The following is a 27719-nucleotide window of genomic DNA, read 5'->3' as shown; positions in this document are numbered from 1 at the left end:
CGAGTAGCACTGAGAGCTACTGTCGTTTAATCGATGGGGGATCAATGTGGACACACACTCACTGTCTAATTTCACACAGACAATCACACTCTTCTCTGCTGTCATTAACCTCTGATGACCCCTCATGTTTGTCAGGAATTCTGCTGGTAAACAGGATTCCGTCGGCTAAACTGTCGATTGGCGCGATAACTGCGTCTCCCGGATCGAATGCTGCGAAGTCAGTCGTGCGCTGGTCGATTCAAGCCTCCACAGCCAAACAATAAGAAGCATTTCACACTTCTGACACACTTGGAAGGCAATCCCGAACCAAATCTCTCAGCTTGCAGTGGTGTGTGGGCTTTGTGTCGTTACCCTTTTTAAACAGTCACGACTGAGAGTGTGTTTTAGTGGAGTATGCAGACTGTGTCTGTGAGGGATTTTCTTAAACCCTGTGATTCCCGAATTTAGGTTCATGCCACAGACCTGGTGAAAACACGTGAAGCCACTTCCCTTTTAAGTAGCGTACGTCCATTTATCAGGAATTAATTATTTTTAAAACGATTTATAAAAGAAGTAGAATGCTAATTCTTTCCAATTTGTTCTCAAATTTTCTTCATATAAGTTGCCAACTTCCTTGGGTCTTCACTGCTGCATCTTGCCTTGGAATTACCTGGTTGTCCTCATTGCACATCTAAGTAGTTTTGTTAGTTATGTTTTGTTACAACTGTATGTCTATTGGTTGCCTGGTTCAACAATAATGAATGCTAAATCCGAGGAATGATCGATCTGATAGAGATCAGACAGGACTGCTGCTCACTACTGCTATTGAACTGGTCCTCAAAGAGCCACAGTGGGTGCAGGGCCTTGTTCCAGCCAATCAGGAGGACACCTTCTCAGCAATCAGGTGTCTCAAGGCTGTAATCACTTGCTGGTCAATGTCTGTTGATTGGTAACCCTACATGTGACTGCAGGGTTGGAAGAAAAACCTGCTCCGACTGTGGCCCTTTAGTGGATCAGTTTGACCCCCCTGCCTTAAAGCCTCCCTGAAATGGTTCTGCTGAATGACTGAGTCATGTTTGATGACGTAAAGACCTGCTGGGGAATTGATCTACCAGTCCTTTCCCTGAGCCGTGATTCTTGTGTCTTTTGTCTCTCAGAGGTAAAGCAGGATGTGGATGCATCACCGTTGACTGTGACTTGGTTAAGTCAACCAAGACATAAACAAGAAATACAGTGTATTCATTCTGTTTATACAAAGTATTGCAATGCTCAGTCCTCATAACTGCGTCAAACACGGATGCCATCTTATGCGATAACCGGAGGTACCAACTCGATAAACAAACACGGAAGAAGTCGTGAGCAGTATCAGTTAAGATTTGTCGATGGAGATTTTTGAGGAAGATGAGCAGGTTTATGTAAATGAAACAACATTGTTCTCAGAGCAGTTGGTTGGTCCCATAACACTGAATGGATCATATAGAGTAAATTATAATAGAGCTCAAAATACACCGGATGTTTTACTTACTTAAGAAGGGTCAACAGTGTTTAAGATATATATAGTGCGTGTGGGATTTGTGCTTTTTCCGAATGGGTTTCTTCCGCTTTTTGTCTACATTTGAAATCCATAGGTATTGCAGTCACTTTCAGAACCCATTTGAGGCGGACCCTTCGCACTGCACAACAGCGAGTACCGACGACACATGCCTCTTGAGCATCATTCTTTTAAGGTGTTTAAGCCCAATTCTTCTGACACTCATCATGTTCTGGGGAGAAGAGTGTCACATGTTCACAGGCACGATTCTCAATTACTGAAGCTGAAGCGCTTGGTACCTTGTACATAATGGATGCATCGACATGATCTTACTCAAGTGACATCATCGAATGCATGTTTTTGTTTCTCACTTAGTGCAACACTGCTCTGAATTCAATTCATGTAGAGAGATCTTTATGCATATTGAGCATTATAATTCAACAGAACCAACTTTGGAGATCATTTATGATAATTTCATACTGCACATTTATGCATAGTTCCAGTGTCATACTACAAACTTTTATTCAATGTAACACTCTCAGGGGTCACTTTTACCACATTTCCTGTTGAGGCACTTGTACTCGCTTTCATGTACTTTACACTACACTGCCCCAACTGCCTCATGCAGCCCTGTAACTTGTTTTTAAGTTTTCAATTTGCAAAATTCTTACATGCACAAGAAGCTCAACCTGCTGGCCGCCCAAATGGCGGCACCACTTTCTTGGCTAATGTTCTTCTCCTGCGCGTTCTTCCTTTGAGCTCCTGTTTTACATCTGAATATTTGCCAGACAAATGTGTTAAGGAAAAGTGGACAGCTGTGACACTCCACTTGCTTTTTGATTTCATCTTTAGTAACTGGTGCCACAAAATCCTCTGAGGGAAGCTTCCAAAAGCTTCCAAAAGGCTTTGCATTTCTTGACAATATGATATTGAGGAAGTTGATGAGCTAACGTACGCAGTTTTACCATCTGAAGTGGTCGCTCTTGGATTTATCTTAAGGTGCGTACATTGAATGGCAGCTACTTATTGGCTTTCAAAATATGAATGAGTAGACTCACATCACCGAGGCAAATTCAGCTGAGTTTTAAATGCTCCACTCATCACCTTTTGCATGCATGGATACACCGTTTCCTGTTTAATAACTCGCCCGGACGGTTGAATAATCATCTGCGCAAAACCCCCTGACCTGTCTCTGTGGTTCAAGATAATCTGATAATCTTTTAAATGCACCTGTGTGAAGTGGTGATTCAGCTTCTAAAGTTAGCGCAGATATGGCTGAGAATTGTTGACGCAGATGCGAGCGGAGATTAATATTCTGCGGGGGCTCCACTGGTTTGCAGACATGGCTGTTGCATGACTGGGCAGCATGTGGAGATGAATATTGACAGTTTGCTCTGGTTTATAAAGCCCTTCCAGAATGTCGATACTGCCGCCTGGCTCGTACTGTAGAACACAATTGCGTAATTGCACAGGAAAGCATGCGTGCGGTCGCAGGTCTTTAAGAGGGTGCTGTCCAATACCAATAGCTTTTTATACTGATGCATCAGCTAAAATATTAATCTTCTGAACAGAGCCATGCTGTTTTTTTTATGTGCTAAATGCTGTAAATAGACAGCATGACAGCATCGTCGTTCAATTAGCCGGCTAAAAGTGGACATGAGTCGTCATTTTTGCTCCGAATTAAGAGACGCTACACTAGGTTAGTGTATAACATCAATGTGATATTTGAATCATACTAATACTAGTAAGTTTGATACCCAGATGCTGTGTGAAGAGAAAGTTCTAATTATAAAAGTAAGCCTATTTGCAAAAAAAATCAAATCCCAAAGACAACTTTGCTTCAGTGGTTGAATGAAGACTTCACACGCTTCATCCCATGTGACAAAGTGTTATATGATACCTATTTTTGCGGTATTTGGTTTTAACAAGCAAGTACTGTATTACTTACCTGCTTATTTCAGGGTGTAATTATTCCACATGACCCTTCCATCATAGCTGAAGCTGTTTACTATACACAAATACACTCACCATCTGCCGAAAAAAGTTGAACAGTTTGTTTTAATAACACTTTTCATGTCAATTTTAAGAGCATAAAAACACTGCCTGTGGAAAAATTGTCCGCGCTGAGACGTTTAGCAGGGGGCTGTCAAGGGGAAGCAGCTGATAAACAGATTCTCTGCCCGAAATAGATCCAGTTATCGCTCTGCCAGTTATGGCCTGTTAATAATTGGTTTTGGGAGAATTTGAAGTGGGAGGCGGGGTCACTAACAAGACAAAGGGAGGTTTATCTGGAGGGCAGACGCTGCCCAAAATTCTTGTCTTCCGCCCTCATTCTTGGTTGCAGAGTGCAACCTTCTGTCTATTGATGCTGAGGGTGCAGCAGGGTTGAGGGTGACTATTGTTCAAATACTGTGGGCTTGTGTTCAGGCAGTCACGCTGCTTCATGACGTGCGATGGTAATAGCATCGAGGAAATGTCACCTATGATTAATGTAGAGAAAATATTACTTTCAAATGCTATTACAGTGCAATGGACTGTGCTGCATGAGAGAGCTGTCTTCGTTTTGTTAGATAATAGAAGCTGTAATAATTCCGTCAACTCTCTTGGTCTTTTCTCAAGGCTGCACTTGTTTACATTTTGACAGAATGTGCCAGTCTGTGCAGTGTGATGCCACTGAATATTAATACCGGTTTCAGTGTTAAACTGTCATTTTAATCTCAAGCTCTGACAGGTGTACATTTCACATGTACTCACGAGGTGAAGATTTTTTTTTCAATATTTTATTTAAGCTAAGTGAAGATAAATAACCAGTGTTTTCTTTTATTAATGAGTCAGCAAATTCAACTACTGATTCAGGAAGTTAACATATTTATGACCCTTTCCTGTTATACTATATGAGTTGAAGTGTCTTCTGGAGTGTGTTACATATGTAGTTGCAGTATAAATGCAGTGTGGGCGAGTGCAGGTCAGATTTGGTATCTGAGAGTGGGAGAGATCCAGGAAGACAGTTTTTAAAGTTGAATCTTTTTCTGGAGGAGTGGTTTGCCTGTTGAAATTTATCTGTAACCGTTTCTGAAGGTCGGCGAAACAAGCACGCACTGGATGTTGTACTGAACAGAAGAAGTGGGGATGCAGTGTTATTGACTGTGACACAGTAATGTAGAGGTGCAACTACAATTAAGTAAATACATGTGAAGTATATTGTTCCTTATCAGAATATGAAAATGTATATCATGCAAACCTGCAGTGATTCCCATTTATTAACTTCACTCTGTATATTCATCATGACCTGACCGTTTCAATTGGTGAGTGCTAAAATTGGATCCAGTTTGGTGCTCACATGCTCAGTGTTGGCTTTGTTGAGAGTGGAAGTGGGTCGACGTGACACCCCCCCTTCCCACCACCCCTCAACAGAACACCAACACTGTGTTAACACTTTGTTCTACCAGGACCAGTTTAGCTGTCTCGGCAGATTTTGCTGCAGTAGGTAGTTCATCCTATGGATTTGACCAATTGGTCTGACAATCCCTGACTCAGCATTTCCTCTGTGACACCACCGTGGAGTTTGACCGCCTGAGTTATGGCAGGGTGTAGTGTAGAATGGCTGTAGAGCGGGGAGTCGAAGTGCAGCTGAGTGAAAAGTGGATCAGCCTAGTTCAAATCTGAGCCCTACACTGAACACATTTGCAGAATTTTTGCTTCTTGCTCAACCAACTCACATTCTGATTCAGAATCCCATAATTGAATATCAAAAGTGCCACACTGTAGTGAATAGTTTAGATTAAAAAAAAAATTACTGTTTGAGAGTATTTTTATTCTGTTGCCAAAATAATTCATGTATTGACTCCTGGCAGAAGAGACCGGTTTAAACCATTTAATATAGTTTCTATCGCCTCCTGCAGGCTACTTTGGGTACAGTGGCTCCAGTTAGTAGATGATTTAAATATTGAATTCTATTATTATTATACTATATTGGTTCTACAGAATTTACTTCGTTTTTAGAGAAACTCATTTATCACCTTTAAAAGAACCAAACTTTGAAATATTCAAACTCTGAGGCTTGCTAGACATTAGATTATGTTTATTACATGCTAAATCATGCAAAAAAGAAGCTAGTTGGTTGTCAGGAAACTAAATGTTTGTAGGGTGGGGGGGTTAAAAGTGTTTACTTTACTGGTTTTCCTGAGAATATCATTTGACAAACTGTTGTTAATCTGTAGTAATATTCTGTAACTCAAGATAAAAGTCACCTGACAAACTCTTTCCAAGTAGGAAACTTGTCAGGTGATAGGAACGCACTTTAATCTTTGCAAATCATTAACACATCAGTATGCTTTGCTAGGATTCATTTACACCCTCTTAAATTTTAACCTTGATTATAGAGCTAATAAGATAATCCTCACTAATGAATGTGACTCATGTTAATCACACATTTGTTCCCCCCCCCAACGAAATCCTGCTATTATCATGTCATTACAGCATTCATTTCACACTGTCTGAACACACTAGCTTCTGTGTGGGTCAAAGAGAACTTCAGTCTTTGAGTAACAGGCTGCACCACCCTTCTGATTTGGTCCCAAAAAATGACGTCTGTGTGTGTTTATGTGGGCCTAGTAGCTCTGGTCTGGCAAATCTCAAGGTTAATGAAGCACTAATAGCTCTGGTTTGGTCTTGTTTACTCTGCGGCTACATCTCAGATAACATGATTCTTCTTCACCCACGAATGCAGGAGGTTGTCTGTCACGGGGTTCGCAGCTCTTACTGCCGCTGCTTCAGTTGTGCAGACTATAAAGACTGTTTGATGTGGGGCACCTGCATATTTTCTATTGATGCTCATCTGTTGCCTAGAAACACATTTGCATTTTTCAAGTATTAATAGAAACCTTTGAGAGGATGAAAGACAGGTTACTCCTAAATAGCCTTGATAGTATTTACATTTCCATCTCTTGTTTTATCTCTTCCTGTGTTCAGTGAGTGAAGGTAAAAACCTGATCCCCATGGACCCAAATGGCCTGTCTGACCCATATGTCAAGCTCAAGCTCATACCAGACCCTAAAAACGAGACCAAGCAGAAGACCAAAACCATCCGATCCAACCTCAACCCCAAGTGGAATGAAACTTTCACCTTGTGAGTTCACCATTTGTTGCACTTTGCTTGATAAAAATCTGTTAAGTTTGTGCTTATTTTCTAGACAAAATATGCCTTTAAAATCATGTAGTAAATGAGTGAAAAGGCTCATTATTATTATCATGTAATATGCGGAGACAGTGTCATTTTTCTTCTTTTATGAAAATATATTGAGATATAACTGCTGAAAGTTGTGTCATGATGAATAAGCATGTGTTGGATTTTGAGGATTTTAAAGTGAAATACGTTTTTGTGATGTAATATTCATTCCTGTCTCCTCGCAAACAGCAAGCTGAAGCCTTCAGATAAGGACCGCAGGCTGTCCGTGGAGGTGTGGGACTGGGACCGGACAACCCGAAATGACTTCATGGGAGCGCTTTCCTTTGGGGTGTCAGAGCTCATGAAGTCTCCAGTCTGTGGCTGGTGAGGTTTTAACTTTCTGTGCTGGGTGACATGTGCTTCCACCTCACTCCTCTTCTATATGTAGGTACAAGTTGTTGTGTCAGGAGGAGGGCGAGTATTACAACGTTCCCATCTCGGAGGAAGACGATGGAAATGAGGAGCTGAGACAAAAGTTTGAGGTGAGTGCTTTATTGCTTTGTTTGTTTGTTCATCTCTACAGCTTATCTTGCTTACAAGTATTTCATTGTACCTCCGGCTTCTCAGTGCGTTCCTGTATTAGTAGACTCCACCTAGGCTTTGTGGAAATATTGACCTGTAGGAGAGCTTCTGTTGATCTTAAAATGATATCACCAAACATAAGTCGGTGTTGACAGTGATCCTTATTTGAACATTATTTTCTAACACTGTTGTTATTGTACAACTGTTGATATTTGAAGAGGAGGTACTGTACATGATAAGGGGGAGAGGTGACTTGAAGAACTGATCACAAAAGAATGTTTTTTAAATCTTAATCAAGTTTTGGCCTGCGTTTTTTGTTCATCGTACTGAGAAATTACTCAGCCCTCCTCTTTTTTTTCTTTCTTCTCTTCCCCTGATTCCAACTGACAGTGAAACCTCTCTAGCTGCGTAAGTCTGATTGTCTTGGCATCTCTAGTTGCTTTGAGTCTAGATTATATTAGATTGGTATATTGAATTTCAGTTTTTCTTTAAATTATAATAATATTTATTTTTAGTTTCTGTTCGCTTGTTCTGAATTATGTTACAGTGGTGTAAGCAGCTGTATTTCTATGTGGTTCTTGCTGGTGTGTCATCACGCCCAACATGTAAAAAAGAGAAATACGGTACCTTTTCCCCTGGTTTATAAACATAGTCTAATTGCGACTAGATAATAACAAAAATATGCTCCTGTAACTCAACATATCTGTCTGAGGTCTGTCAATATTTTGATTATACTGGAACTGTCATCTGAATAAAAAGAAACTCAACCAATTCAGAAGCTAAATTTGGAAGATAGGACAGTTAGTTCATTCTCTACAGATTGACTTTTATTTCCAGCTTTACGAGCCTTGACGATCAGAGGTTCCACATTACGCACAAAACCATTTATCACCACTAGATGTCATCAACGTGCCTTGAAATGAATACTTGCTCGCTAGCGAGACGTTGTTCAGGTGTCCATTGAACACTGTATACGTCAAAGTACGTTGCTTAAGCCAAGTGGAACAATCTTCATTTTATTTTCTGTGTGACGGATGAGTGTGTTCCTCAAAGCCATAGTTGCATTCCTTTTACTGAGTGAGTCAGTCCTGCCTTATGGTTTCAGGACCAAGCAGTTATGGAAGACTCTGATAAGGTGCGTCTCAGAGGAAGGAAGTAAGGCTGCTGCTCGCTCCGCTTGGTCACTTGTCTTTGGCTAAAGCTTCCAGGTGTGCTGTGGTTGGTGCCGACTGGTTTGCACTGCATTATGTCAACACCAAAGAGAGCAGTGAATACGCGATTAACCAAAGTCATGCTTTTCCAGATCTTATAGATGTTCATTGTCATGTCATAGCGTGGATTTATTTCACTGCATTTCATATATCCTCAGAATATTGTTTGGAACACAGCACATGATGTTGCAGAAGCATAACCGGGATTGATTTTGCATACTGCAATTAATAAAGGCAATGCATTCTGAATAAAGTAATCAATAAATAATCATAGTAATAATAATACAACTTGAGTAGGTGAAAGTAAATGCAGCTGTTAGATCAATTACATCTATAACAATGTTTTATGTTTGAAAAGTAAACACAACTGACAGCCTCACTTTGTTGTGGCAAGGCAGATAATAAAATGTTCATCCATGTAGCATGTTGTTGAGGTCCAGCATGAGTTTACTTTCTTAGCTTCCGGCTGATAAAGTTTGTTGATCAAATAATTTTTCAATATTACAACTTTTTCATTCACTTCCTATGCGCAGTCCCTCTCATGACTTTGATCACTTTCAGGCGTTCTGAAAAGCATCTTGCATTTTAAAAGCATGACAATGGAATGTACGCATGAATGAAGTTATTTTGAAAAATATTAGCCATGAAAAAGTGGATTGTTTTGTGCATTACCTTTAGGTGCTGAAGGAGTGACCTCTAAGGTCATTCCTTTCTACAGGCCTCAGAGTGTATCACTGTTTATACAGTGAAAGTGCCTCTCCCTTACCACATGTTTTAGTGTTATATAGTGGTAATATTGTGGTGGGGAATCACATTTCCTACTGGGCCACATTGTATGTAGTGTGGAGTTTTGAGCGACCAAAAGTAACAGGATACTTCAAGAAAATATTATGAATACATGTTATGACATAAAACACTGTTGTAATTCAGATGTGGGCAAAGTGCAGCCGGAGCGCCATATGCATCCCCTTCACTACATTTTTGCAGCCCTCATGACATCTAAGTAAAGTGATTATTCCTATCATTCCATCTAGAAATGTCCACAGCTTTTCTATATTTAATATTTGAATAAAGTATATGTATGATTAAATAATATACAGTCACACAACAACTGAAGCGTTTTCTGTTCACTGTCATAGTATAACTGCACTTCTGATCGCGTCACTTTATTTTGTCTATTTCTTCCATTTTGTACTTGTTACTTGCCGTGTTTTTCTCTTTTTTTTTAACCTCCAGTCATAGCAAGAGTTTTTTTCCATTTTGGCTTGACAGCCCTTCAACAGTCACAGTTTATCATCTAGCCCCTGAGGATATGCAGTTGTGTGTGTACATATAGTACAGTTTAGGAAAAGATTCTGAACTCAGACAAAAACTGTACTTGAAACGTGTAAGCACAACTTAATTTTAGATTCATTTGAGTTTTCTCTGAACTTTATTTTAAGGGTTGAGCATTAAAAAAGGACTTGGGGAGAGAAATAAATAAAACATTAAAAAAAATAATGACACAACAACACAGTTTTAAGTCAAATAATTTATGAAATTGCAAAAACAAATGTGTTAAGGAAACATTTGTATCTGATGAGTTTTATTGTTTTACGCTTAGCCCAGGTCTGGGTGATGTGAACAAGTATGTATGCCTTGTCTATTTTAATGCTAGAAAAGTGAGTCAAACTCTGAACATACGGTTGATGGCGACAGTCTGCTGCCAAAACCCATGGATGGACCTGAAACATGTGTGGAGTGGAGCACAGATGGTCTGATGTATGACACCTCTAACATCACTTCTGTTGCAGTGGAGCAGCATGGACTTTATCCACGACTGGAGAACTGACTGATGCCTGTCATCTTATTATATTATTATATCCATATGACCAATGTCTCAATGTCCAGTTGGCCTGTTTTCTGAAGTTAAATTTCTCCGGTATGAATCTAGATGAGAACATTTGTGTGTATTGCTCACTCTTCTCCTCTCTTCTGCGCCTACAGAAAGCCAAGCTGGGTCCTGGCAAGAAGGTGATCACAGAGACTGACAACGGTCGCTCAAGCCACTTTTTATCTGACAGCGTGGACCAGGTCAAGCTCAGCGACTTCTCCTTCCTGGCTGTACTTGGTAAAGGCAGCTTTGGAAAGGTAGGCAACAAGAGTTAAAGTGTAGGGCCTTTAGACTGAAGAAAAATATTGCACTTTCAGGTGGATTCTTTTTTTTTCATTGCTGTGCATCCACATTATGTTTCTGATCGTCACATGTTTGAAGGTCATGCTCGCAGAGAGAAAAGCCACCGAAGAGCTGTACGCCATTAAGATTCTCAAAAAGGACGTGGTGATCCAGGACGACGACGTGGAGTGCACCATGGTGGAGAAGAGAGTCCTGGCTCAGCAGAGTAAACCGCCCTTCCTCACTCAGCTGCACTCGTGCTTCCAGACAGTGGTGGGTACAGTTGTCTGGATGAAAACCAGGGCACATCAGGTCGGGTCAGGTCAGATCAGCTCCAATTAATGTATAATAGAGCTCTTAGCCAAACAGCTTAGTCAGAGCAGAGTGCAGAGAAATCAGTGACTGCCAAGAACAATTACAAGGAGGAAAATACGTACACAAAAGTAATTCCATCTGATGGCCAGGAGTGTGTCCGTCTGTGTGTGGCTGCATGTGTGTGTGTGTGTGTGTTTACGACTCTCTATCTGCGATTGAAAAGCCGCAGTAGTACATTATGACTTATAACAAAATAAGTCTGAGTTGCATGTTTTAGTCAATGTTATATTAAAAACACACAAATGCTGTTTTATTAAAATTTGTTTTTTTTACAGGAATTGCATGATGTAAAATGAATTTTAAGATGAAGGTCAATATGAAGATGTTTATCTTTTATGGCTGCAGGATCGTTTGTACTTCGTGATGGAGTACGTGAACGGGGGAGACCTCATGTACCATATCCAACAGGTTGGAAAGTTCAAGGAGCCGCAGGCAGTGTAAGAAGTCAATCTAAATTGTATAGCGAGTGATTTTCTTCCTCAAAATATATTTGTGATATAATACAAACAATGAAATTTAAAGGATGCACTGTGTGTGAATGTAAATAATAGTCTCTATAACACGATGGTTGCAGGTTCTATGCAGCAGAGATCGCCATCGGACTTTTCTTTCTTCACTCAAAAGGAATAATTTACAGGTGAAAATTTTTCCATTTTTCTCTTTGTGTGTGTATATATATATATATATATATATATATATATATATATATATATATATATATATATATATATACACACACACCAAACCACGTGACACGTTCCTCTGCCATGACCCCCAGGGATCTCAAGTTGGACAATGTGATGCTGGACTTTGAGGGCCACATAAAAATCGCTGACTTTGGCATGTGCAAGGAGAATATATTGGAGGGCGTCACCACACGAACCTTTTGCGGCACCCCTGATTATATCGCCCCAGAGGTAAGAATATGTGTGTGTGTGTGTGTGTGTGTGTGTGTGTGTGTGTGTGTGTGTGTGTGTGTGTGTGTGTGTGTGTGTGTGTGTGTGTGTGCGGCAGAGCAAAGGTGCTGTGATGCATAAGGTCATTTCTGTCACCGTCTCTGTCTGAGCCCTTGACACCCTCATGCTTCAGATTAAGGTCACCGCCTCAGGAATGGCACACACTAGAACAAAGAGACACACATATTTTGAAAACTCAACTTTGCACTGCTCTCTTATTGCAGCACCTCAGCCCTTTGTCTTGTCACCCTCAGTTTCCACAACAATGTCCTTCAAACTGAAGACACATTTAAAATATGCATGTCTTGAACAGTGGTAAAGGTTCCAAATAATGTTGATATTGTAAGTACATCTGAGGATATTTCTCCCTCAGTGTTATTACTGTCACTGCTAACACTGTTACTATTGAGCTATTTTTTTTAAAATTATCTACAGTGTGAGCAAGATGTGTTCTGGAGTGTGAAAGAACGATGTTTATCCATTTTTGGGGGAATGTACTTTTAAAACTAACAAATATAGTTATTACACAAAACACTCCTTTTTTATGATGCTGACATGTTGCGGTGCAGTGGATCCAAATGTGGAAGTAGAGCAGTCGCTGTAGATGCAACAAAAACAGATTTCAATAATACCAAGGATAAATCCAAAATGGCGCGGGTTGACAGAAAAACTGTCTGAATGTCCAAACAGAAACTCAGGAAGTCAAAACAAAGCACAGAATCTAAGCAAACATGGGTGGTGAGGCACTAGAACAAATGTGAAGAAGAACAAAAGTGGTTGCTACTCCGGGAACAACAATAGGATATAGGAACAGGGAGAAACAACGACTGGTTCCAGGTTTGGCGACAAGATCACTTGGTGCTGCATTTAGGAACACTCATCCTTTTCAAAATACAAAGCGGGAGCAGAACAGGAAGTCGATCAACAAAATAAAACAAAACAAGGACAGATTTTGACAATGGCTACTATAATTGATGTCGCGAGCGCTAGTTCATGTAGCCCGCAAAGGATCATGGGATTGGTGACACACAAGGACTCACAAAAAGGAGCCTGTGTTTGTCTAGTTTCCTAAAGATCCTGCTACCGTACAAGGCTCAGTGGATGAAGTTTGTTTACCAATACAGGAGAAGCCTAGATATGGCAAATATGACCCTGAACATTTTGCAACAGAACTAAGACTCCCTAAGTGATTAATCTTGGATCCAAATGTCTGTGTGAGTAAACTGTCGCTTTCAAGGCTAACAGTTCAGCATTCAGGTCTGTGTGAACATTAGTTTATAACTCTATTGGCAGAATGGTAGTTACAAAAATGTTTCAAAGATAACATGACAGGAGGAAGACAGTGGTTGTTTTTGTGGTCCTTGTCTATATTGTATATATCAGTGCACTTCGAGTGAGGCAGCCATTTTGTCAACTGATTTTAAAGGTGCAAACATCTTGTTTTTCGATGCGAAGCCATGCTGTTATGATAACAGATTTGATTACTGAAGATAAAGAAATGATCAATAGTGGGCCTTGTAGGTTTTGGATCCCACCATAGGGGAAGTGAAACCATTCGGCTGCTCTCCGTGCACGTGATTCCAACAGGATGGTCAGTAGCATTACATAGACAAATTAGTAATCAGGGAATTCAACCCACCTTGAGTAAAACAGATGTCCAATTATTTTACAATTATTTTTAAAGAATGTTTACGCATACATTTCATCATCGTCCTCCCAATGGTCCCAAAGTGTTTTGGATGCTGCTAGTAGCTGTCATAACATGTTAATTTTGCTTATTTGCTGTGCTAATTGGTGCATAAATGGCTTGGATTTGAACTCTTCTGTTTAAGCACTTGAGCATCTGGTTTACAGACATCAGGGATTCAATTACACTTGCTCTTGATTTGGTGTCTGGCAGTGTTTGTCAAGCTGTGTTTTGTTTTTCAATGGCCCTCTTGTCTAAGGAATCACCTGACTCAAACTCCTATTTGCATCTGTGAGTTCCCACATTGTACATACGTAGGTACACAGTTGTGTTTTCTCTGACCTAAATAGCCAGTCTGGGAGGAACTCTCTGACTAATGTGGCTTTACATCTGGGTGACACAGATGGAAGCTGAAGTGAAGGAGGAGGGCAACAACATTGTGAATCAAGGGAAGCAAGAGGCGCGGAGGAGTACAAGTAAATACTTCTCCAAACAGCTCACATTAAGATGAGACAGCTGAAGCCTCCTTGTCGAGCACTGGGAGTGCATGTGAGGATATTGAGCTTTGTGACACGGACCATTTACCTCCACGCCCTAGTTAGTCCCGACTGCAGCGTAACAATCTGCGAATCCTCTGGCGGCTGGAAACAGTGTTTGCCGTGGACATCAAATGTTGTAGAACAGACTGAAACCAACTGAGGTCCCATTATAGTGTCAGCTTGTGTTTCTTGTCCAAACAGTTCTGGTAGAGAGGATCTTTGTTTGCTGCGAAACTATGATTCCTCTGAAAATGGCTGGTTTATGCAAATGAGTCTTTAAACATTATTATACTGTATATGAATGTTCATCTAATGAATGTTTAAATGTGCATGTTGGTCTGGAAGTAGGAGTTCCTAAGGATAAAGGGGTGTCAGTGGTTACACATCGCAACAAACCAAAATAAAATAAAATAAAATTCAGTCACACTTAAGATTAGAGAACAAATTTTACCACAAAGAAAGTACTTATTTGAATGTGTATTAGCAGATTATTACCCTGTAATTAATCATAGTATCTTGCTATGCCTGATTACATTTTACCTAGGACTGGTCACTAAAAGTTCACTCTGAACAGCATCATAATTACTGATTATTAACCGTAAATAAGATAGTAATAAAGATAAAAATACAGTTTTTGGATAGTTGTGATAAGTCTTTCCGAAAATTCCGTGGCTATTGGTCTTGGTATCACTGGGGTATGAACCATTTTGGACATGGTGGCATTGTTGTTGAAGTTTAATTTAATACCTTGCACATGTGTTACCTCACATGACATGACTGGTCATGGTTCCAGACTGGCGCACATATATTATTTATGTCGGATCTAAGGTGAAATACTAATGTGTAACTGAAAACAACAAGGAATACCTTTCGGCCAGTTTTTTTTCTGATCTTCTCTACCGATCTCATCTACCTTTCCAAAGGTCTGAATGTCAGCCACTGTCCCTTTCCACTCTGTGGTTAGAGTGAGCTCACTGTCAGGCTCGCCTTCCCGGCCAAGTTGTGCTTGCATACAAACATGTTGATCTCACTTTGGAATTAATGTTGGCCATTTAATGCAGTACGCCACTGTGAGTATGTGGCATTTGAAGCTAACAGTCATGTTAAGGCTAAAGGTCATGAGGGATCCTGCCAGCAGCAAGAAAGAGAGGTCATCGTAGGTGCAGAAAACAATGCGCCTACCAGGTGAAAAAACAGAAACTGTTCACAAAGAAGACCTGTAGGAGAGTTCAGTAAGTGGTGTTGTAGATTGTGTTGAGTTTTCAGAATGGGTTTAAGATCACCGAGGTGGATGCAGAACCAATAGCTGCTCTGTATACAATGTATTGGGTAGCTGGGCTGTCAGGAATTGCAGTGTTAGGATCCAGCGTTAGCACTGATGCTGCTGTCCAAATCTTAAGAGAGAGTGAGAGAGGACAAGGCGGGGTTCAAGATTTAAACCCTGAAGGTATATGCTGTCATTTGTGAAATACCTGTATAAATAAGGACAGGAGGCAGAGTTGGAGGTAGCAGAGATGAAGATGCTGAGGTTCTCTGTGGGAGTGAGCAAGATGGATAGGATCAGAAACCAGTATATCAGAGGGACAGCACATGTCTGGTGTTTAGGAGTCAAAGTCAGAGAGGCTAGATGGAGATGATTTGGACATGTACAGAGGAGAGAGAGCCAGTACATTGGTAGGAAGATGTTGAAGAGGACAGGGTGAGATGGAGGAAGATGATCTGCTGCGGTGACCCCTGAAGGGAGAAGCTGAAAGAAAAAGACGAAGAAGAAGACTGAAGCTAAATAAATAAATAAAAATTGGTAGCACCATGACCGGAATGGCCTGGTCCAATGTATACTGATAACTAATGAGAAAATACTTCCAGCTGTTAACATTCCAGAAAAGCTGCATCTTTTCTCAAGGCAGAAACCTTGGGACACCCAGACTGGAGTATTGTTTTATTGTGTTATTCTCGTGATAAACAAGCTCGACCTGCTCTGCTACTTATAAAGAATGTTTCGGAGAGCATTGCTAACATAGTAGAAACAGCAGCAACACAGGCGGAAACATAAACTGTCTGCCAAAACATTCCATGATGAAGTCACTGTCTCCGCTACAGGAAACTCCTTTTAACATTATTCATGCATGCAGCCATGTGGCGCTCAGAGACGGCCTCCATTAAGTTCAACCACCATGACTTGGTTTCCTTCTATTCTTTTGCAGCTAGACGGGTGTTTTGTGTTGAAGAGAGAAACCCTGAATAGCTTCCAGTGTGATCCAGAACTGTCATTTGTGATTAGGCCTAATGTGAGAGAGATGTCTGCAGCCGTACGCACGCACACACACACACACACACGCACACACACACCACATGCTAGTCTTTCACTAATGAATCCTTCCCGATTAAAGAAAGATGTACGTCCAGGCGGCACATTTCTAAACGGCAGGTTAGGCTTTTAAGGATAGTTAATAGTACATTTCTGCTGGGCTTTGTGTGCTTTTGTGTGCACAGCAGTGATGTAGCAGCTCGTATGGCCACAGGCTTTCATACAACAGATTTAAATACAAGACAGAGGGTGAGCAGGGAATGTCAGGCGGAGGTCACACTTGTCTATTTGCATCACTTATATGCAGCACTGGGAGTGAGAGCACTTTTATGTATTTATCGACTCGTGTAGCGAAGCTGACATATATGAAATGTAAAGCGTCTGAAGAGCATGTTCGCTTGGAGGTCATGGATCCACCTGAGGCCTGAGTGACAGGCAGCGAACTTGTTAGAGACTGTCGCCGATGACATCTATGAAACACTACTGCTTCATCCAAGCTGGCAGTTTATAGCTGCTGTTTTATGTTTGGTTTGTTCTCATTAATGCAGAGATTATTTTCTCAGTAAGTTTGAATTATTAAACCGTCAAATAAACCTGCTAAGGTGGCTTTATTAACTCTCAAATTATTGACACAATAGATCTGCGACAGATGTATAAATCATGTGTCCCTTTGATAAGAACATACCCTAAAATGAATTGTGACTTTTTTTTTTTAGCAAAGGCCTCATGAGCATTTATTGTTAATCATTTCGGAAATTCAAGTAAATAACCTCAATAAAAGTGAAAAAATATATGCAATGATAGCAAAAAATGTACAAGCTAAACTGTTAAAATAAAATGTAACAGTTCTATCAAGAATAATGTGAAAATTGGATTCAAAGTTTTCAATATAATACTAAATAAACAAAATAAAAACATGGCACATGGCAGTTCTTGACTGTCACAGATAAACTTGGCAGGATAATGTGCTGACATGGAAACAGGTTATTGCATGTGATATTGTCCCTCTGGTACAAATAAAGCTGTGAAGTCACAACAATTCTGAGGAAACTAGAGACCATAGCACATCCACACTGTGCCTCCATATCTGGAAATGTTATTAAATTCAATATGTATTGTTGAATATATATTTTCTTTTACAAGAATAGAAATAAATGTCACCCGAGTTGAATTTAGACCAGTTAAAATAAATAGCTATTTAAATAATTGTGTTTTATAAACAGTAGGTCTATGAATAAAGTTTCCTCCATTTATCTGTCATGACATATCGCTGGCTTCGTGTAATGCTTCCTGACAGTTCTTCACCTTCTTCCATCTGCTCTCTCTTTCCATTCCCCTGATACCCCCTGAGTGGTGGGGCCACAGTCTTCCTGCCGAGTTGCCCTGATATGTCGACCTGTTTTCCATGCTTAACTTGGTTGTTGTGAAGTTTTGTGCGAGACATGAGGTCAAATTATGTTGACACAGTCCAGAGGATCTGGCGTGTTGCAGTAGGTTCTGACTGTCTGGCTCATTTTCACAGGTATGAAAGGGCCAGTCTATCCTTATTAATGTTGTGAGAGCAAAGTACATCTTTCTTTTTTTACATACTTGTACCACAAGGTGTTATTATTGTGAAATACACTCAGATATTTGAAGGCTCTTTGCCTCATATATGGATGTACCTACTTTATTTTCTTGTCATACATTTCATATTATCAATCTGAGAGTGAGCATTATTTAGTCAAAAATAACTATAAACTGTTTACACATGTGCTGCACAAGTGCTGTCTCTACAGAGGTCACAGAGATACTGTTACCTTGGGCGAGCCTTTAAGATCAAGATGGGTCCTTTTAAGGAACACCAACCTGAAATATGTTCTTACCTGAACTTAGATGAGTTGATACATAACTCTCTCGTCATTGCGCATGCACTCAATCTTTCTATTGTGTTGCCCTCTTTGGTTAGCATGTAGCATGGCAACTGGTTTCATTAGGATCCAAAACACACCTACATTAGAAGCGACCTTACACGTTGGTTGGGAAAAATAAAACCGGACTATAATGTGGAATTACACTTTGGAACAGTATGCATCCATGGAATGTGAGAAGAGACTGACAGACGGTACAGATTATTTTTAATTTTAATAAACTTTACAGGGAGGGTTTAGGAATATCACCTGGCACGCGGTGCAGCAGAATACCATTGAAGGTGCAGAGGTTACGGTTGCTGTCAGCCCAAATCCACGAGTTAGCCTCCAAATGCACATCGACTTGATCTCCTTTCTGGAGCTGCAGCACGACTCCATTAGAAGCGTTGTCCGTGCTGTCGGAGGTGGATGGGTGATCAGCTGTTCCCACTACTCCTTTTCCGTTCTTGTACAGCATTAAAAATGAACGGTGACCCCCAAGGCTGTGGAAGTAGAGGGTGAAGTGGTAGACACCGCTGAGTGGAGCTGTAAACACTCCTGAGGACGTTGGGAGAGACAAGAATGAGCCATGACAGATGTTAGGTACAAACTTCAGTTCCAACTACGACGTACCTGTTGAGGGGTTGTAGCTGTCACCAATGTTAGTGATCACTTTCTTGTACACAAGTGTGGTTTCAGTCTGGAATGGCCCGATATTCATTTGGTTCTCAACTAAAGCAGCAGAAAATGCCACTTTGTCTGTGAACAAGAAGCATACTGTAGATCAAAGATGAAACTTCATTCCATGACAAAGTAAGGAGCCATAGTTTAGTTCAGATTATTTGAACAAGTGGGTTATCTTAGGGATGGAAGGGTCAGGGCACAGAGAGAGCAGAGTCAAAAGGGAAAAATTGGATCTTTTCCAGCAGGATCTCTCATGGAGAGAAAAACACCAGATATGAGCAGCTGACCGATTGGGGTGTTGTTCAGATGACTTAAAACGATTCCATTATTTCATAAGAAACAGAACCACTACTCTGGATGAATGGATGATGATGCTAACGTTTGAGTAACATAGCTTAAGCTTGTTACTATTTGTTTTATGTCAACACATTGAAACATTTGAACATCTGTTTTTCTTTGTTTTGTCAGCATTTTTTTATTCTTCTTTTTGGATTTGGTGTGTTTAAAAAGCAAAAAACAGTATGCATTTTGTTGATATCTTGATGCATTATATCAGAATGATATATGAAAGATTTATACTGACCTTCATCAGCTGTCTTCAAAAGTTGCAAGTCTGCATCCACTTCTGCAGTGTTATTCTCCAAATCTGTCAGCCTGATGTTCATCTCTGTTGCATAAACACAGAAGTGACCAGTCTGAGAATGTTTTATTTGAGACTTAAGTGTCAGGACAAACAGATGGTTTGTTTAAAACACAGTAAGTAGCGTGGCAGTGTTCACCTTGTTTCGCTGTCTGCAAGTGCTCCAATTTCATTTCAATATTGCTGGCGTTCCATTTGGCCACAAGTTCTGCTCAGAGCACTGATGGATTAATGTCCGCTGTTGTAGATATAAATCCGGCCCTAATGAATTCACCTTCATCCACAGACTTTAAATCATTGACCTCAGTCTCTGCATTTCTCAGTCGGGTGTTCAGCTCCTGCACGAGGCTGCTGCTTGACTCCAGTTTAGACTCCAAACCTGACAGAGGAAGGAACATACAAGAGGTCACAGTCGGTTTGGCAAATTCATTTGGAATTTTGGGTTTAAAAAGAACCTTAAATATTAGACAAAATCTGACATATTATGACTGCGCTTATTTTTTATTTTATCAATGTTGTAATAACCCTGGGTTTGTCAGGCAGACCAGTGGTCTCTTCTTTAGTGAATCAATTGTTGATAGTCATATGACAATCTACCTTGAATTTGCTTCTGCATCTTTGTCACCTCCTCTTGTTGCTCCTCCCCCTGAACATGGAAGTCATCAAACGTTGCCTCCAGACCTGGTGAGTTATCACATGAGAATTGAGTTGAATATTACTACATATAAAGCAGCGATAGCTCGTCTGTAATTATTTACCTGCAACATCTTCCCCTAGATCCTTGGCAGTCGCCTCCACTCGCCCCAGTGTGTTCCCCAGGTCTGTCAGCTGGAAATTCAGCACTATTGTTCCAAGAAAATGATAAATACTTCATCACCTCAGACATTCAGGGAAGTCTAAATCATGACACAAGCTTAGAAAAGGAGACATCTACAATTATAAAAAATTCATTTCTTGTTTTCGTGACCTTTATCGGCCAGCTCGAGCTGCTCCAGTCGTCCTTCAAAGTCACTCTCATCCAGTCGAGCCTCCAGTTCTGGTCAATGATGGAAAAGGAGGCGGGTCATTGAGAAGGGTCGTCCTTACTGATCATCGATATGTTGGGGTTAGACTTACCTGTGTACTGTCGCACAACCTGCTGCACTAGTTTCCTCTGCTCCTCTTCTTGCATCTCACTGACTCTCAGTCTGGCTTCATGGTCTGATTTTAAATATTAAAAGTCAATTCAACAAAAAAAGGTCCCCACAACCTCTATGAATAAGTGTAGAATAAAAGGTGTGACCTGTGAATCCCTTCTTTAAAGAGTCCAGTTCTTTCCTCAGGTCCTCCAAAAGATCATCAGTGAACGCTCTCCTCTGGTCTTGAAATGAGAACGCTGTCAGACTCATCTCAGTCCTTATGGTAGAAGGGTTTACACACCTGAGAGAATCTGAATCATCAGGTCTTTGAGCAGGCTGACATCTTCAGGTCCGACAGTGTTTTCCAAAGGGAAAACGCCTCCGAAGACCTTGGCAACAGACAGGTAGATGCCGAACAGGAGGAGCAATGACACTCTCATCTCGGTGGCCAGGTGAAGTCACGTTCAGTGTCAGTCCAGGTCCGGCTTTAAAGCTATCGCTGACCCTGGAACAGTTATGTAAGTTGTAGGTGTTGTTTACCTGTAGTTGGGTCGCAGCGATAAGAGAGTTCTGCTGTAGGAAAAAGGGAAGGAAGGTGAAAGAATTTATTTTTAAAAATTTTCGACTCTTTTCCTTAAACATGAACTCAGCCCGACTGGGCCATCGAGGGATCACATGTTTGATATTCTAAAGTGAGAACAGAATGCGGCGTCATTCCTCATGTAAACCTAAGTGTAGAGCTTCTCTGTGGTGAGTGTCACAGGACAAAAGTTGACCTCTTTCATCACCACCTTCTCCTCTTGATGGACAAACTTCCATCCTCTTTCAACAGCTGATGATCCTTATTCTTCAATATAATTTAACTCGCTACATTTTTTTTTTTTGTACTTGTTCCCCATTTTTAAATGCGCGGGTTAACTCAATTTCAAATTGCGAATTCTGTCTGGAAAGAAATCTTATACCTGCCAGCACAGCAACTATTTTTGTGTTAGTTCATGATTGTTATATTTTATTTTGTGACATTACCGTGATAATTACCACATTATTTGGTGATGTCAGGTGTGTTTGCCTGGATGGTGAGGTGGTGACGATGGGGGGGACACTCTGGAAGTTCCCACGCGTTGCTTCTCAGGCAAAAATGTGGGTTTATTTACACGGCAAGTGGCGATTTCCACGCTGGTCTGTGGGCAACTTTTAGTTTCCTGGGTCCACTTTAGATTAGGGAACATATATTACCATAAATAAACAACTTATTCATATGTGCATGAGCAAGATATTAGCCTGTATAATAAAGTTCTATTTTGTGTCTTTTTAATCCCATATTTTGCTCTGGAATGGTCACTGAAAGTTCACGCTAAGCCAGGGGTTCTTAACCTTTTTGAGCTCGGGGTCCACCTTTTCCAGAACAAATGGCTCTGGGACCCATTCAAGTAAAAGAACTGATTCATTACTCTGTTTCATTACTCATTTCTCTAACTGTATTTATTCTACATACATGTAAACAAACCAAAGCCCTGTGAAATGATATGAAACCATCCACCAGCAGAACCAGTTGCAAGTTATATTTGTCAAATTTACTAAAGAAAAAAAGAAACGAAAAAAAAAAACTTGATGCAAACTCTTGAGAAAATAGTAAAATTATACATCATGAATAAAATTAATATAATAAAACAATATCAAAATATGATAAAATAAAATAATATGTTTTATATTCAAAATAAATACTAAAGAAATGTCAGTAAATTGTAAAAGAAAGTAACGCCATAAAATGTTCAAATTAATTTACTTTTGTGGAGGTTGCATCATCTTCATTATCATTTTTTCTTTTCAAAACTTCCCTTTGCCCAGAGGTGTAAAAACAAATAACTTCTAGACACCACACCATAGTTATTGATTTACAGTTCATGCGCTAGTCATTGGCTAATAATAGTTCATATATGTTCCCCAACACTCATGGAGACATAAGAAATGCACAGGAGAAATTGATGGTGCTGAGACTATGAAGTTTATCTTTATTTCTAAGTCTATTCCCACAAATGTGTGCTTCTATTTCATTTGTATGTAATGTGCTATGTGTGATGATGCGCTACGGTGAGCATCGCGACATAACAGGATACTATCCCAGAGTATTGTGATACTGATCCAAATGAAGTCTGCTGAAATCATCTTGTGTAAAAAAAAATGTTTTTTAGAAGGGCGGGCATCTTTTAATTGCCAAACTATCACACATTCCCTGAAAAAGTCTCCAAACTCATGGTGTAAGAGACGGATGAGATATCCAGGCGCAAAAGCAGTTGACCGTACATACAGGCTACATATGGAAACTAGTCATGTCGTTCCTTGTGAATAAACCATCTGGTTTATCAAATGAATGCACCATTACTGTGATTGGCGACTCAGCCCTTGATCTGAAGTTATTTTTATCTCTCCTCACAGATTATCGCATATCAGCCATATGGACGCTCAGTGGACTGGTGGGCATATGGTGTGCTGCTCTACGAGATGCTTGCAGGACAGGTGAGTTCCTCACACGCTGAGAAGCCCTGCACTTGTGTAAGCCTTTCCATGTTGTGGTAACAGCAAAGCACAGATTGCTCTTGAGGACGGCGTTCCCACGTTTCCTATTGGCTGATGACTGAGTAGTGTGTTTAGGTGGCCGCCTCAGCTGAATTTCCCACCACCGCTCACCTACGTATGGATTCTATACTGCTACAGACATGCCGACTTTTTTTTGTACAAATTTAGACTTGTTTTGCTGTACTTTATATTCTATCTTTCTTCATTTTAATTGGTTTATACATATGTGTGCATATTTATTCTTTATTCTTATTCTCATATTGTTAGTAAATATTATTAATGCCAATTCGGTTGATATACTTTGTAAATCTTTTTTTTTTTTTTTAATTTAAGTAAATGATTTAAGAAAAGGTTCACCTTCCAAAATGCCCATAAAAAAAGGACATATTTTCATGGGTTAAATCTTTTGACCGGTGCTGGTCCCAAACCGAAACCCTTCAAACGCCAGTTTGATGACATGGTAGTGCTGAAACATAAAACTATTTCAGTCCTGCTACAGTTGCGTACTGCACCGTGATATCCTGGGAGGCGCTGGCTCACACTTAATTTGAAGTGGCAGAGCTGATGTCTGAGAAGCGAGCAGATGATCACGTCCTGCCTCTGCTTCATTTATTCCTGTAAGAATCAGTTATTACCAGCCTCATCACAGCCTTTACCTAACACACTCTCATGTGACACTGTTCCTAATAATACACTTTCATTTTGTCACAATTTAGTAAAATTTTATTTGCTTTGCTCAAAAAATACAATGCAGTATTAACTACTTACAAAAGAAAATTGAAGTGTATTCTAATTTATTTATTAATTAATAATCTGAAATGCATTATTTGAACATTCATATGACATCATAATGCTTTTATGAGGCATTATATATGATGTTATGCTCATAATCTTGTGTGGTCATTTAGGTTGATGAAGTATAATAAGTTGTGGACTTAATCCAGTTATGAAGACTCAAGAACTCCTAGCAATAACTTAACTGCACCGTATATATTAGAGCTAATAACACTGTTACCTCTATGTACAAGTTGTCATGCAGGATTGTTAATGTTCATAACATCTGTTTTAAGGCCTTATACATGCAATGTGAATAGATGATATATTTTTATATCATTATTTAAATATTTTTTTCCTGTTTACTGTTTACAAAATGATATTTTGTAAACACAAAATTATATTTTGTAAACAGAGATTTTACAATCTCATTGATAATAATGTGATAATGATGTGTCTGTTTCTCGCAATATAGTATTCATCGAAATAAGACTTGTTTTTCTGACTTGGAGAGAGTTTTGCTTTAGGAAAAAGGAAAGGAAGGGGAAAGATTTTTTTTTTTCAACATTTTCGACTCCTTTCCTTACATAAGAACTCAGCCCAACTGGGCCATCGAAGGGTCACATGTTTTATATAGTAAAGTGAGAACAGATTGCGGCGTCAGTCCTCATGTAAATTGCCAGAGGCCAATCTAAGTGTATTGCTTCTCTGTGGTGAGTGTCACGGGAAAAAAGTTGTCCTCTTTCATCACTACCTTCTCCTCTTGATGAACAAACTTCCATCTTCTTTCAACAAATTCTCTCCTCATGATCCTGGTTCTTCGATATAATTTAACTCGCTACAATTTGTTTTTTTTCCGCTTGCGCCCCATTTTTAGATGCGTGAGGTAGCTCAATTTCAAATTGCGAGTTCTGTCGGGAAGCACAGCAGCTATTTCTGTGTTAGTTCATCATTGATATATTTGTTATATTTGTTGATTGTTACATTGCTATATATTGTAAATGATATTTTGTAAACAGAGATTTTACAATCTCATCGATAATAATGTGGCCTGTTTGGAACACCTGCTTCTTATTTTACATCTGTCTTTCTCACAATATAGGATTCATCGAAATAAGATTTGTTTTTCTGACTTTGCCTTTAGCCGCCATTCGATGGAGAGGATGAAGATGAGCTGTTCCAGTCCATCATGGAGCACAATGTTTCCTACCCCAAGTCCCTGTCCAAAGAAGCCGTCTCCATTTGTAAAGGGGTAAGAAGATTGTCACACATTATCTATTCTCTATGTTTTTCACAGTCTTATTTCAATGAATTCACTGGGAGTTTTTAGCTGATCAGAGAATAAGAAAGCACAAAACAGCAACACTATATTAGCTGCTTTCGGGATCCTCAATAATGTGCTCGTGGTAACTCTCAAAGCTCGTCTCTCTGCAGTTTAAAACTCTCGGATCGTAGCGATGGGGCCAAGATTATTTAAATTCATGTTAGAGGATTGTGATCCTCCCCCGCTTGTTATGCTGGAGGCTTTTCTTAGCTTTCTGGATGTAGACTGTCTATCTGAAAAGTCAGACTGTATTAGTGTGTGGCTGAGGAACAGGGCTTATTTTAGGACTTTCTGGAAAAAACAGAACAAAAACATGTTAGAGACTCATTGTGAATGAAACTTTTTTAACTGTGACTAAGAGCGAATAATGTATTGTTATGGCTAAGTAGCAGTTTATATACAAGTTTATATAACATAATATTAATTCTTTACATAAATCAAATTTAAAGCGTTAATTTGAGCCGTGTTTGGGGTGGCCTCTACTCACCTCTGACCTCTGTCATGATCGTCTGTTCATTGTCGCTTCAAGATGAAGCGTTTCTTGAGATCCTCGAGTGTCGACTGTGTCTTGAGCTGACCTTTTCTGGGACCAATCACCCACTGTTTTGTCTGAGTCTTCTGTGTCACTCTACCTCTCACACTCTGCCTGAAAGTTGTGTGTTCTTCAAACCAAGCCTTTTCTAACTCTGGCTCGGTGGCTAAAGGTGTTGGCGCTCACACTCAAAAAAAATTGGGTGGATTGAATGCTTGCTTTTGTAGACATGCAGAATAGTTCAAATTTATAATCTTAAGCACCTTATGTGTGTCATTTTAGAGTTCTTATCATGTTATTTAGTTCAGTTCAAGTTAGTTCCGAACAAGTCCAATTGTGTGTTTTCTTTGGATGGATTGGAAATTTTTTTCCACAATTAAATGAAACCCTGGTGAACGTAAAAGTTGATCTAAACTAAAACTTACATTTGGAGCGGACTATAGAAGCAACATTTGGCTTGCTAGAGGAACAAGGTGTCAGATGTTCCTGGTCCAAAGTGACGAAGGTAAATGGCAGAATGTTAAAATTCATGGGCAAACTGCTGCCATTAGGGCTATGAGTGCAGCGACTCATTCAAAGTCTTCGTGAACCTCACGGTGGCAGTGAGCTGGTGGAGAAGGTGAGGGAGGCAATCACTGAAACGTTGGACGCCTGGTGGCCTGGCAGGGGTGTCATCAGCTGCAGAAAATTTTTGGTCCTTCTCCGGTTAAATAGTCACTGCTCTGTCCGCCATTTTATAGTGAAGAGCTCCCTTGTAGATTTTGTTCTTCTCAATGTTTCTCTCCCGATCACAATTTTTCCCTCTCTGACTCCCAGTTATTTTAGCCTTAGCCTCCACATCTAAAAGCTTTATGTATTCACCTGCGTCATTATTGCGCCTTTACCTTTCACATCCATCATCATTAGCCAAAAACCATTGCAGTTTTTATTATTAGCATGGCATAATAACGTATGATTTGGCTAAGTAGGTCATGGCGGTAGATGCACATCTATCTCAGTAATGTGACGTTCAATTAGGGTTGTGTCTGCTCTCGCGGTTCATCATGGCTACAGAAAGAGAACACGAGCATTCCATCTTGCTGGAGATGGAAAATGCTTTTTTATTATTATTATTATTATTATTATTATTATTGTTGTCTCTTTCTTGACTCCCATTGAACTTTCCTTCCTTGACAGCGGTGCGACTTTGTCTATTTATTGTACTGTTACCACTAAAGTCATGATCCCCTTCATTGCCCATGATTCTATTCCTTGCTATTTTAATTCAGACGGCCAGCTGCCTTCTGTTTGTTTAAACTGCTTCGGCTGTTACTCTCAGTTTTATTTGGGCCATCAGTCATTTTGGGTTCCTTATAAAGAAGCCATAGCCATTGCCAAGCGCATTATTTTGCAGATCACTGACAAGATAAATGTCGTCTTATTTCCTCAGGATGTTGAGTGAACAACTGGGATTTAGCTCACCATCATTTTCAAAGAGCTTTCTCCACTGTAGCGTTTGCACGCACGTATCATCAACACGTTTCCTTGTGTGAGGATTATTAACAACCGTGCTGGTTATTCATCTGTGGCAGTCAGAGACAAAACATCTGCATTTGATTGACAGGTCATCGCCGTCAGTCACTTGCTGTCAGGGAATGTTCCAGGTGCAAAGTGACCGTGGGTGTCAGTCAGGACGTATCTCTCTGTGGCTG

At 40.0% G+C, this 27719-nt stretch overlaps 1 protein-coding gene across 1 annotated transcript in view; it reads left to right on the top strand.

Annotated features, from left to right (window-relative positions):
- LOC128753519 (protein kinase C alpha type-like) overlaps positions 1–27719 on the top strand; it is a 90943-nt gene that overhangs the window by 50852 nt on the left and 12372 nt on the right. Inside the window, exons 6-15 of the mRNA XM_053855302.1 lie at positions 6482–6638; positions 6927–7061; positions 7126–7219; positions 10457–10600; positions 10725–10898; positions 11346–11437; positions 11575–11637; positions 11779–11917; positions 23258–23338; positions 25317–25424. Of these exons, the coding sequence (XP_053711277.1) occupies positions 6482–6638; positions 6927–7061; positions 7126–7219; positions 10457–10600; positions 10725–10898; positions 11346–11437; positions 11575–11637; positions 11779–11917; positions 23258–23338; positions 25317–25424 (1187 nt within the window). The remainder of the gene's footprint in view (positions 1–6481; positions 6639–6926; positions 7062–7125; positions 7220–10456; positions 10601–10724; positions 10899–11345; positions 11438–11574; positions 11638–11778; positions 11918–23257; positions 23339–25316; positions 25425–27719) is intronic.

This window comes from Synchiropus splendidus, chromosome 2 (genome assembly GCF_027744825.2).
Source record: "Synchiropus splendidus isolate RoL2022-P1 chromosome 2, RoL_Sspl_1.0, whole genome shotgun sequence".
In the NCBI taxonomy this organism is placed as follows: Eukaryota; Metazoa; Chordata; class Actinopteri; order Syngnathiformes; family Callionymidae; genus Synchiropus; species Synchiropus splendidus.
The sequence above is the reverse complement of the archived record's forward strand: the minus strand, read 5'-3'. Positions and strand labels throughout refer to the sequence as shown.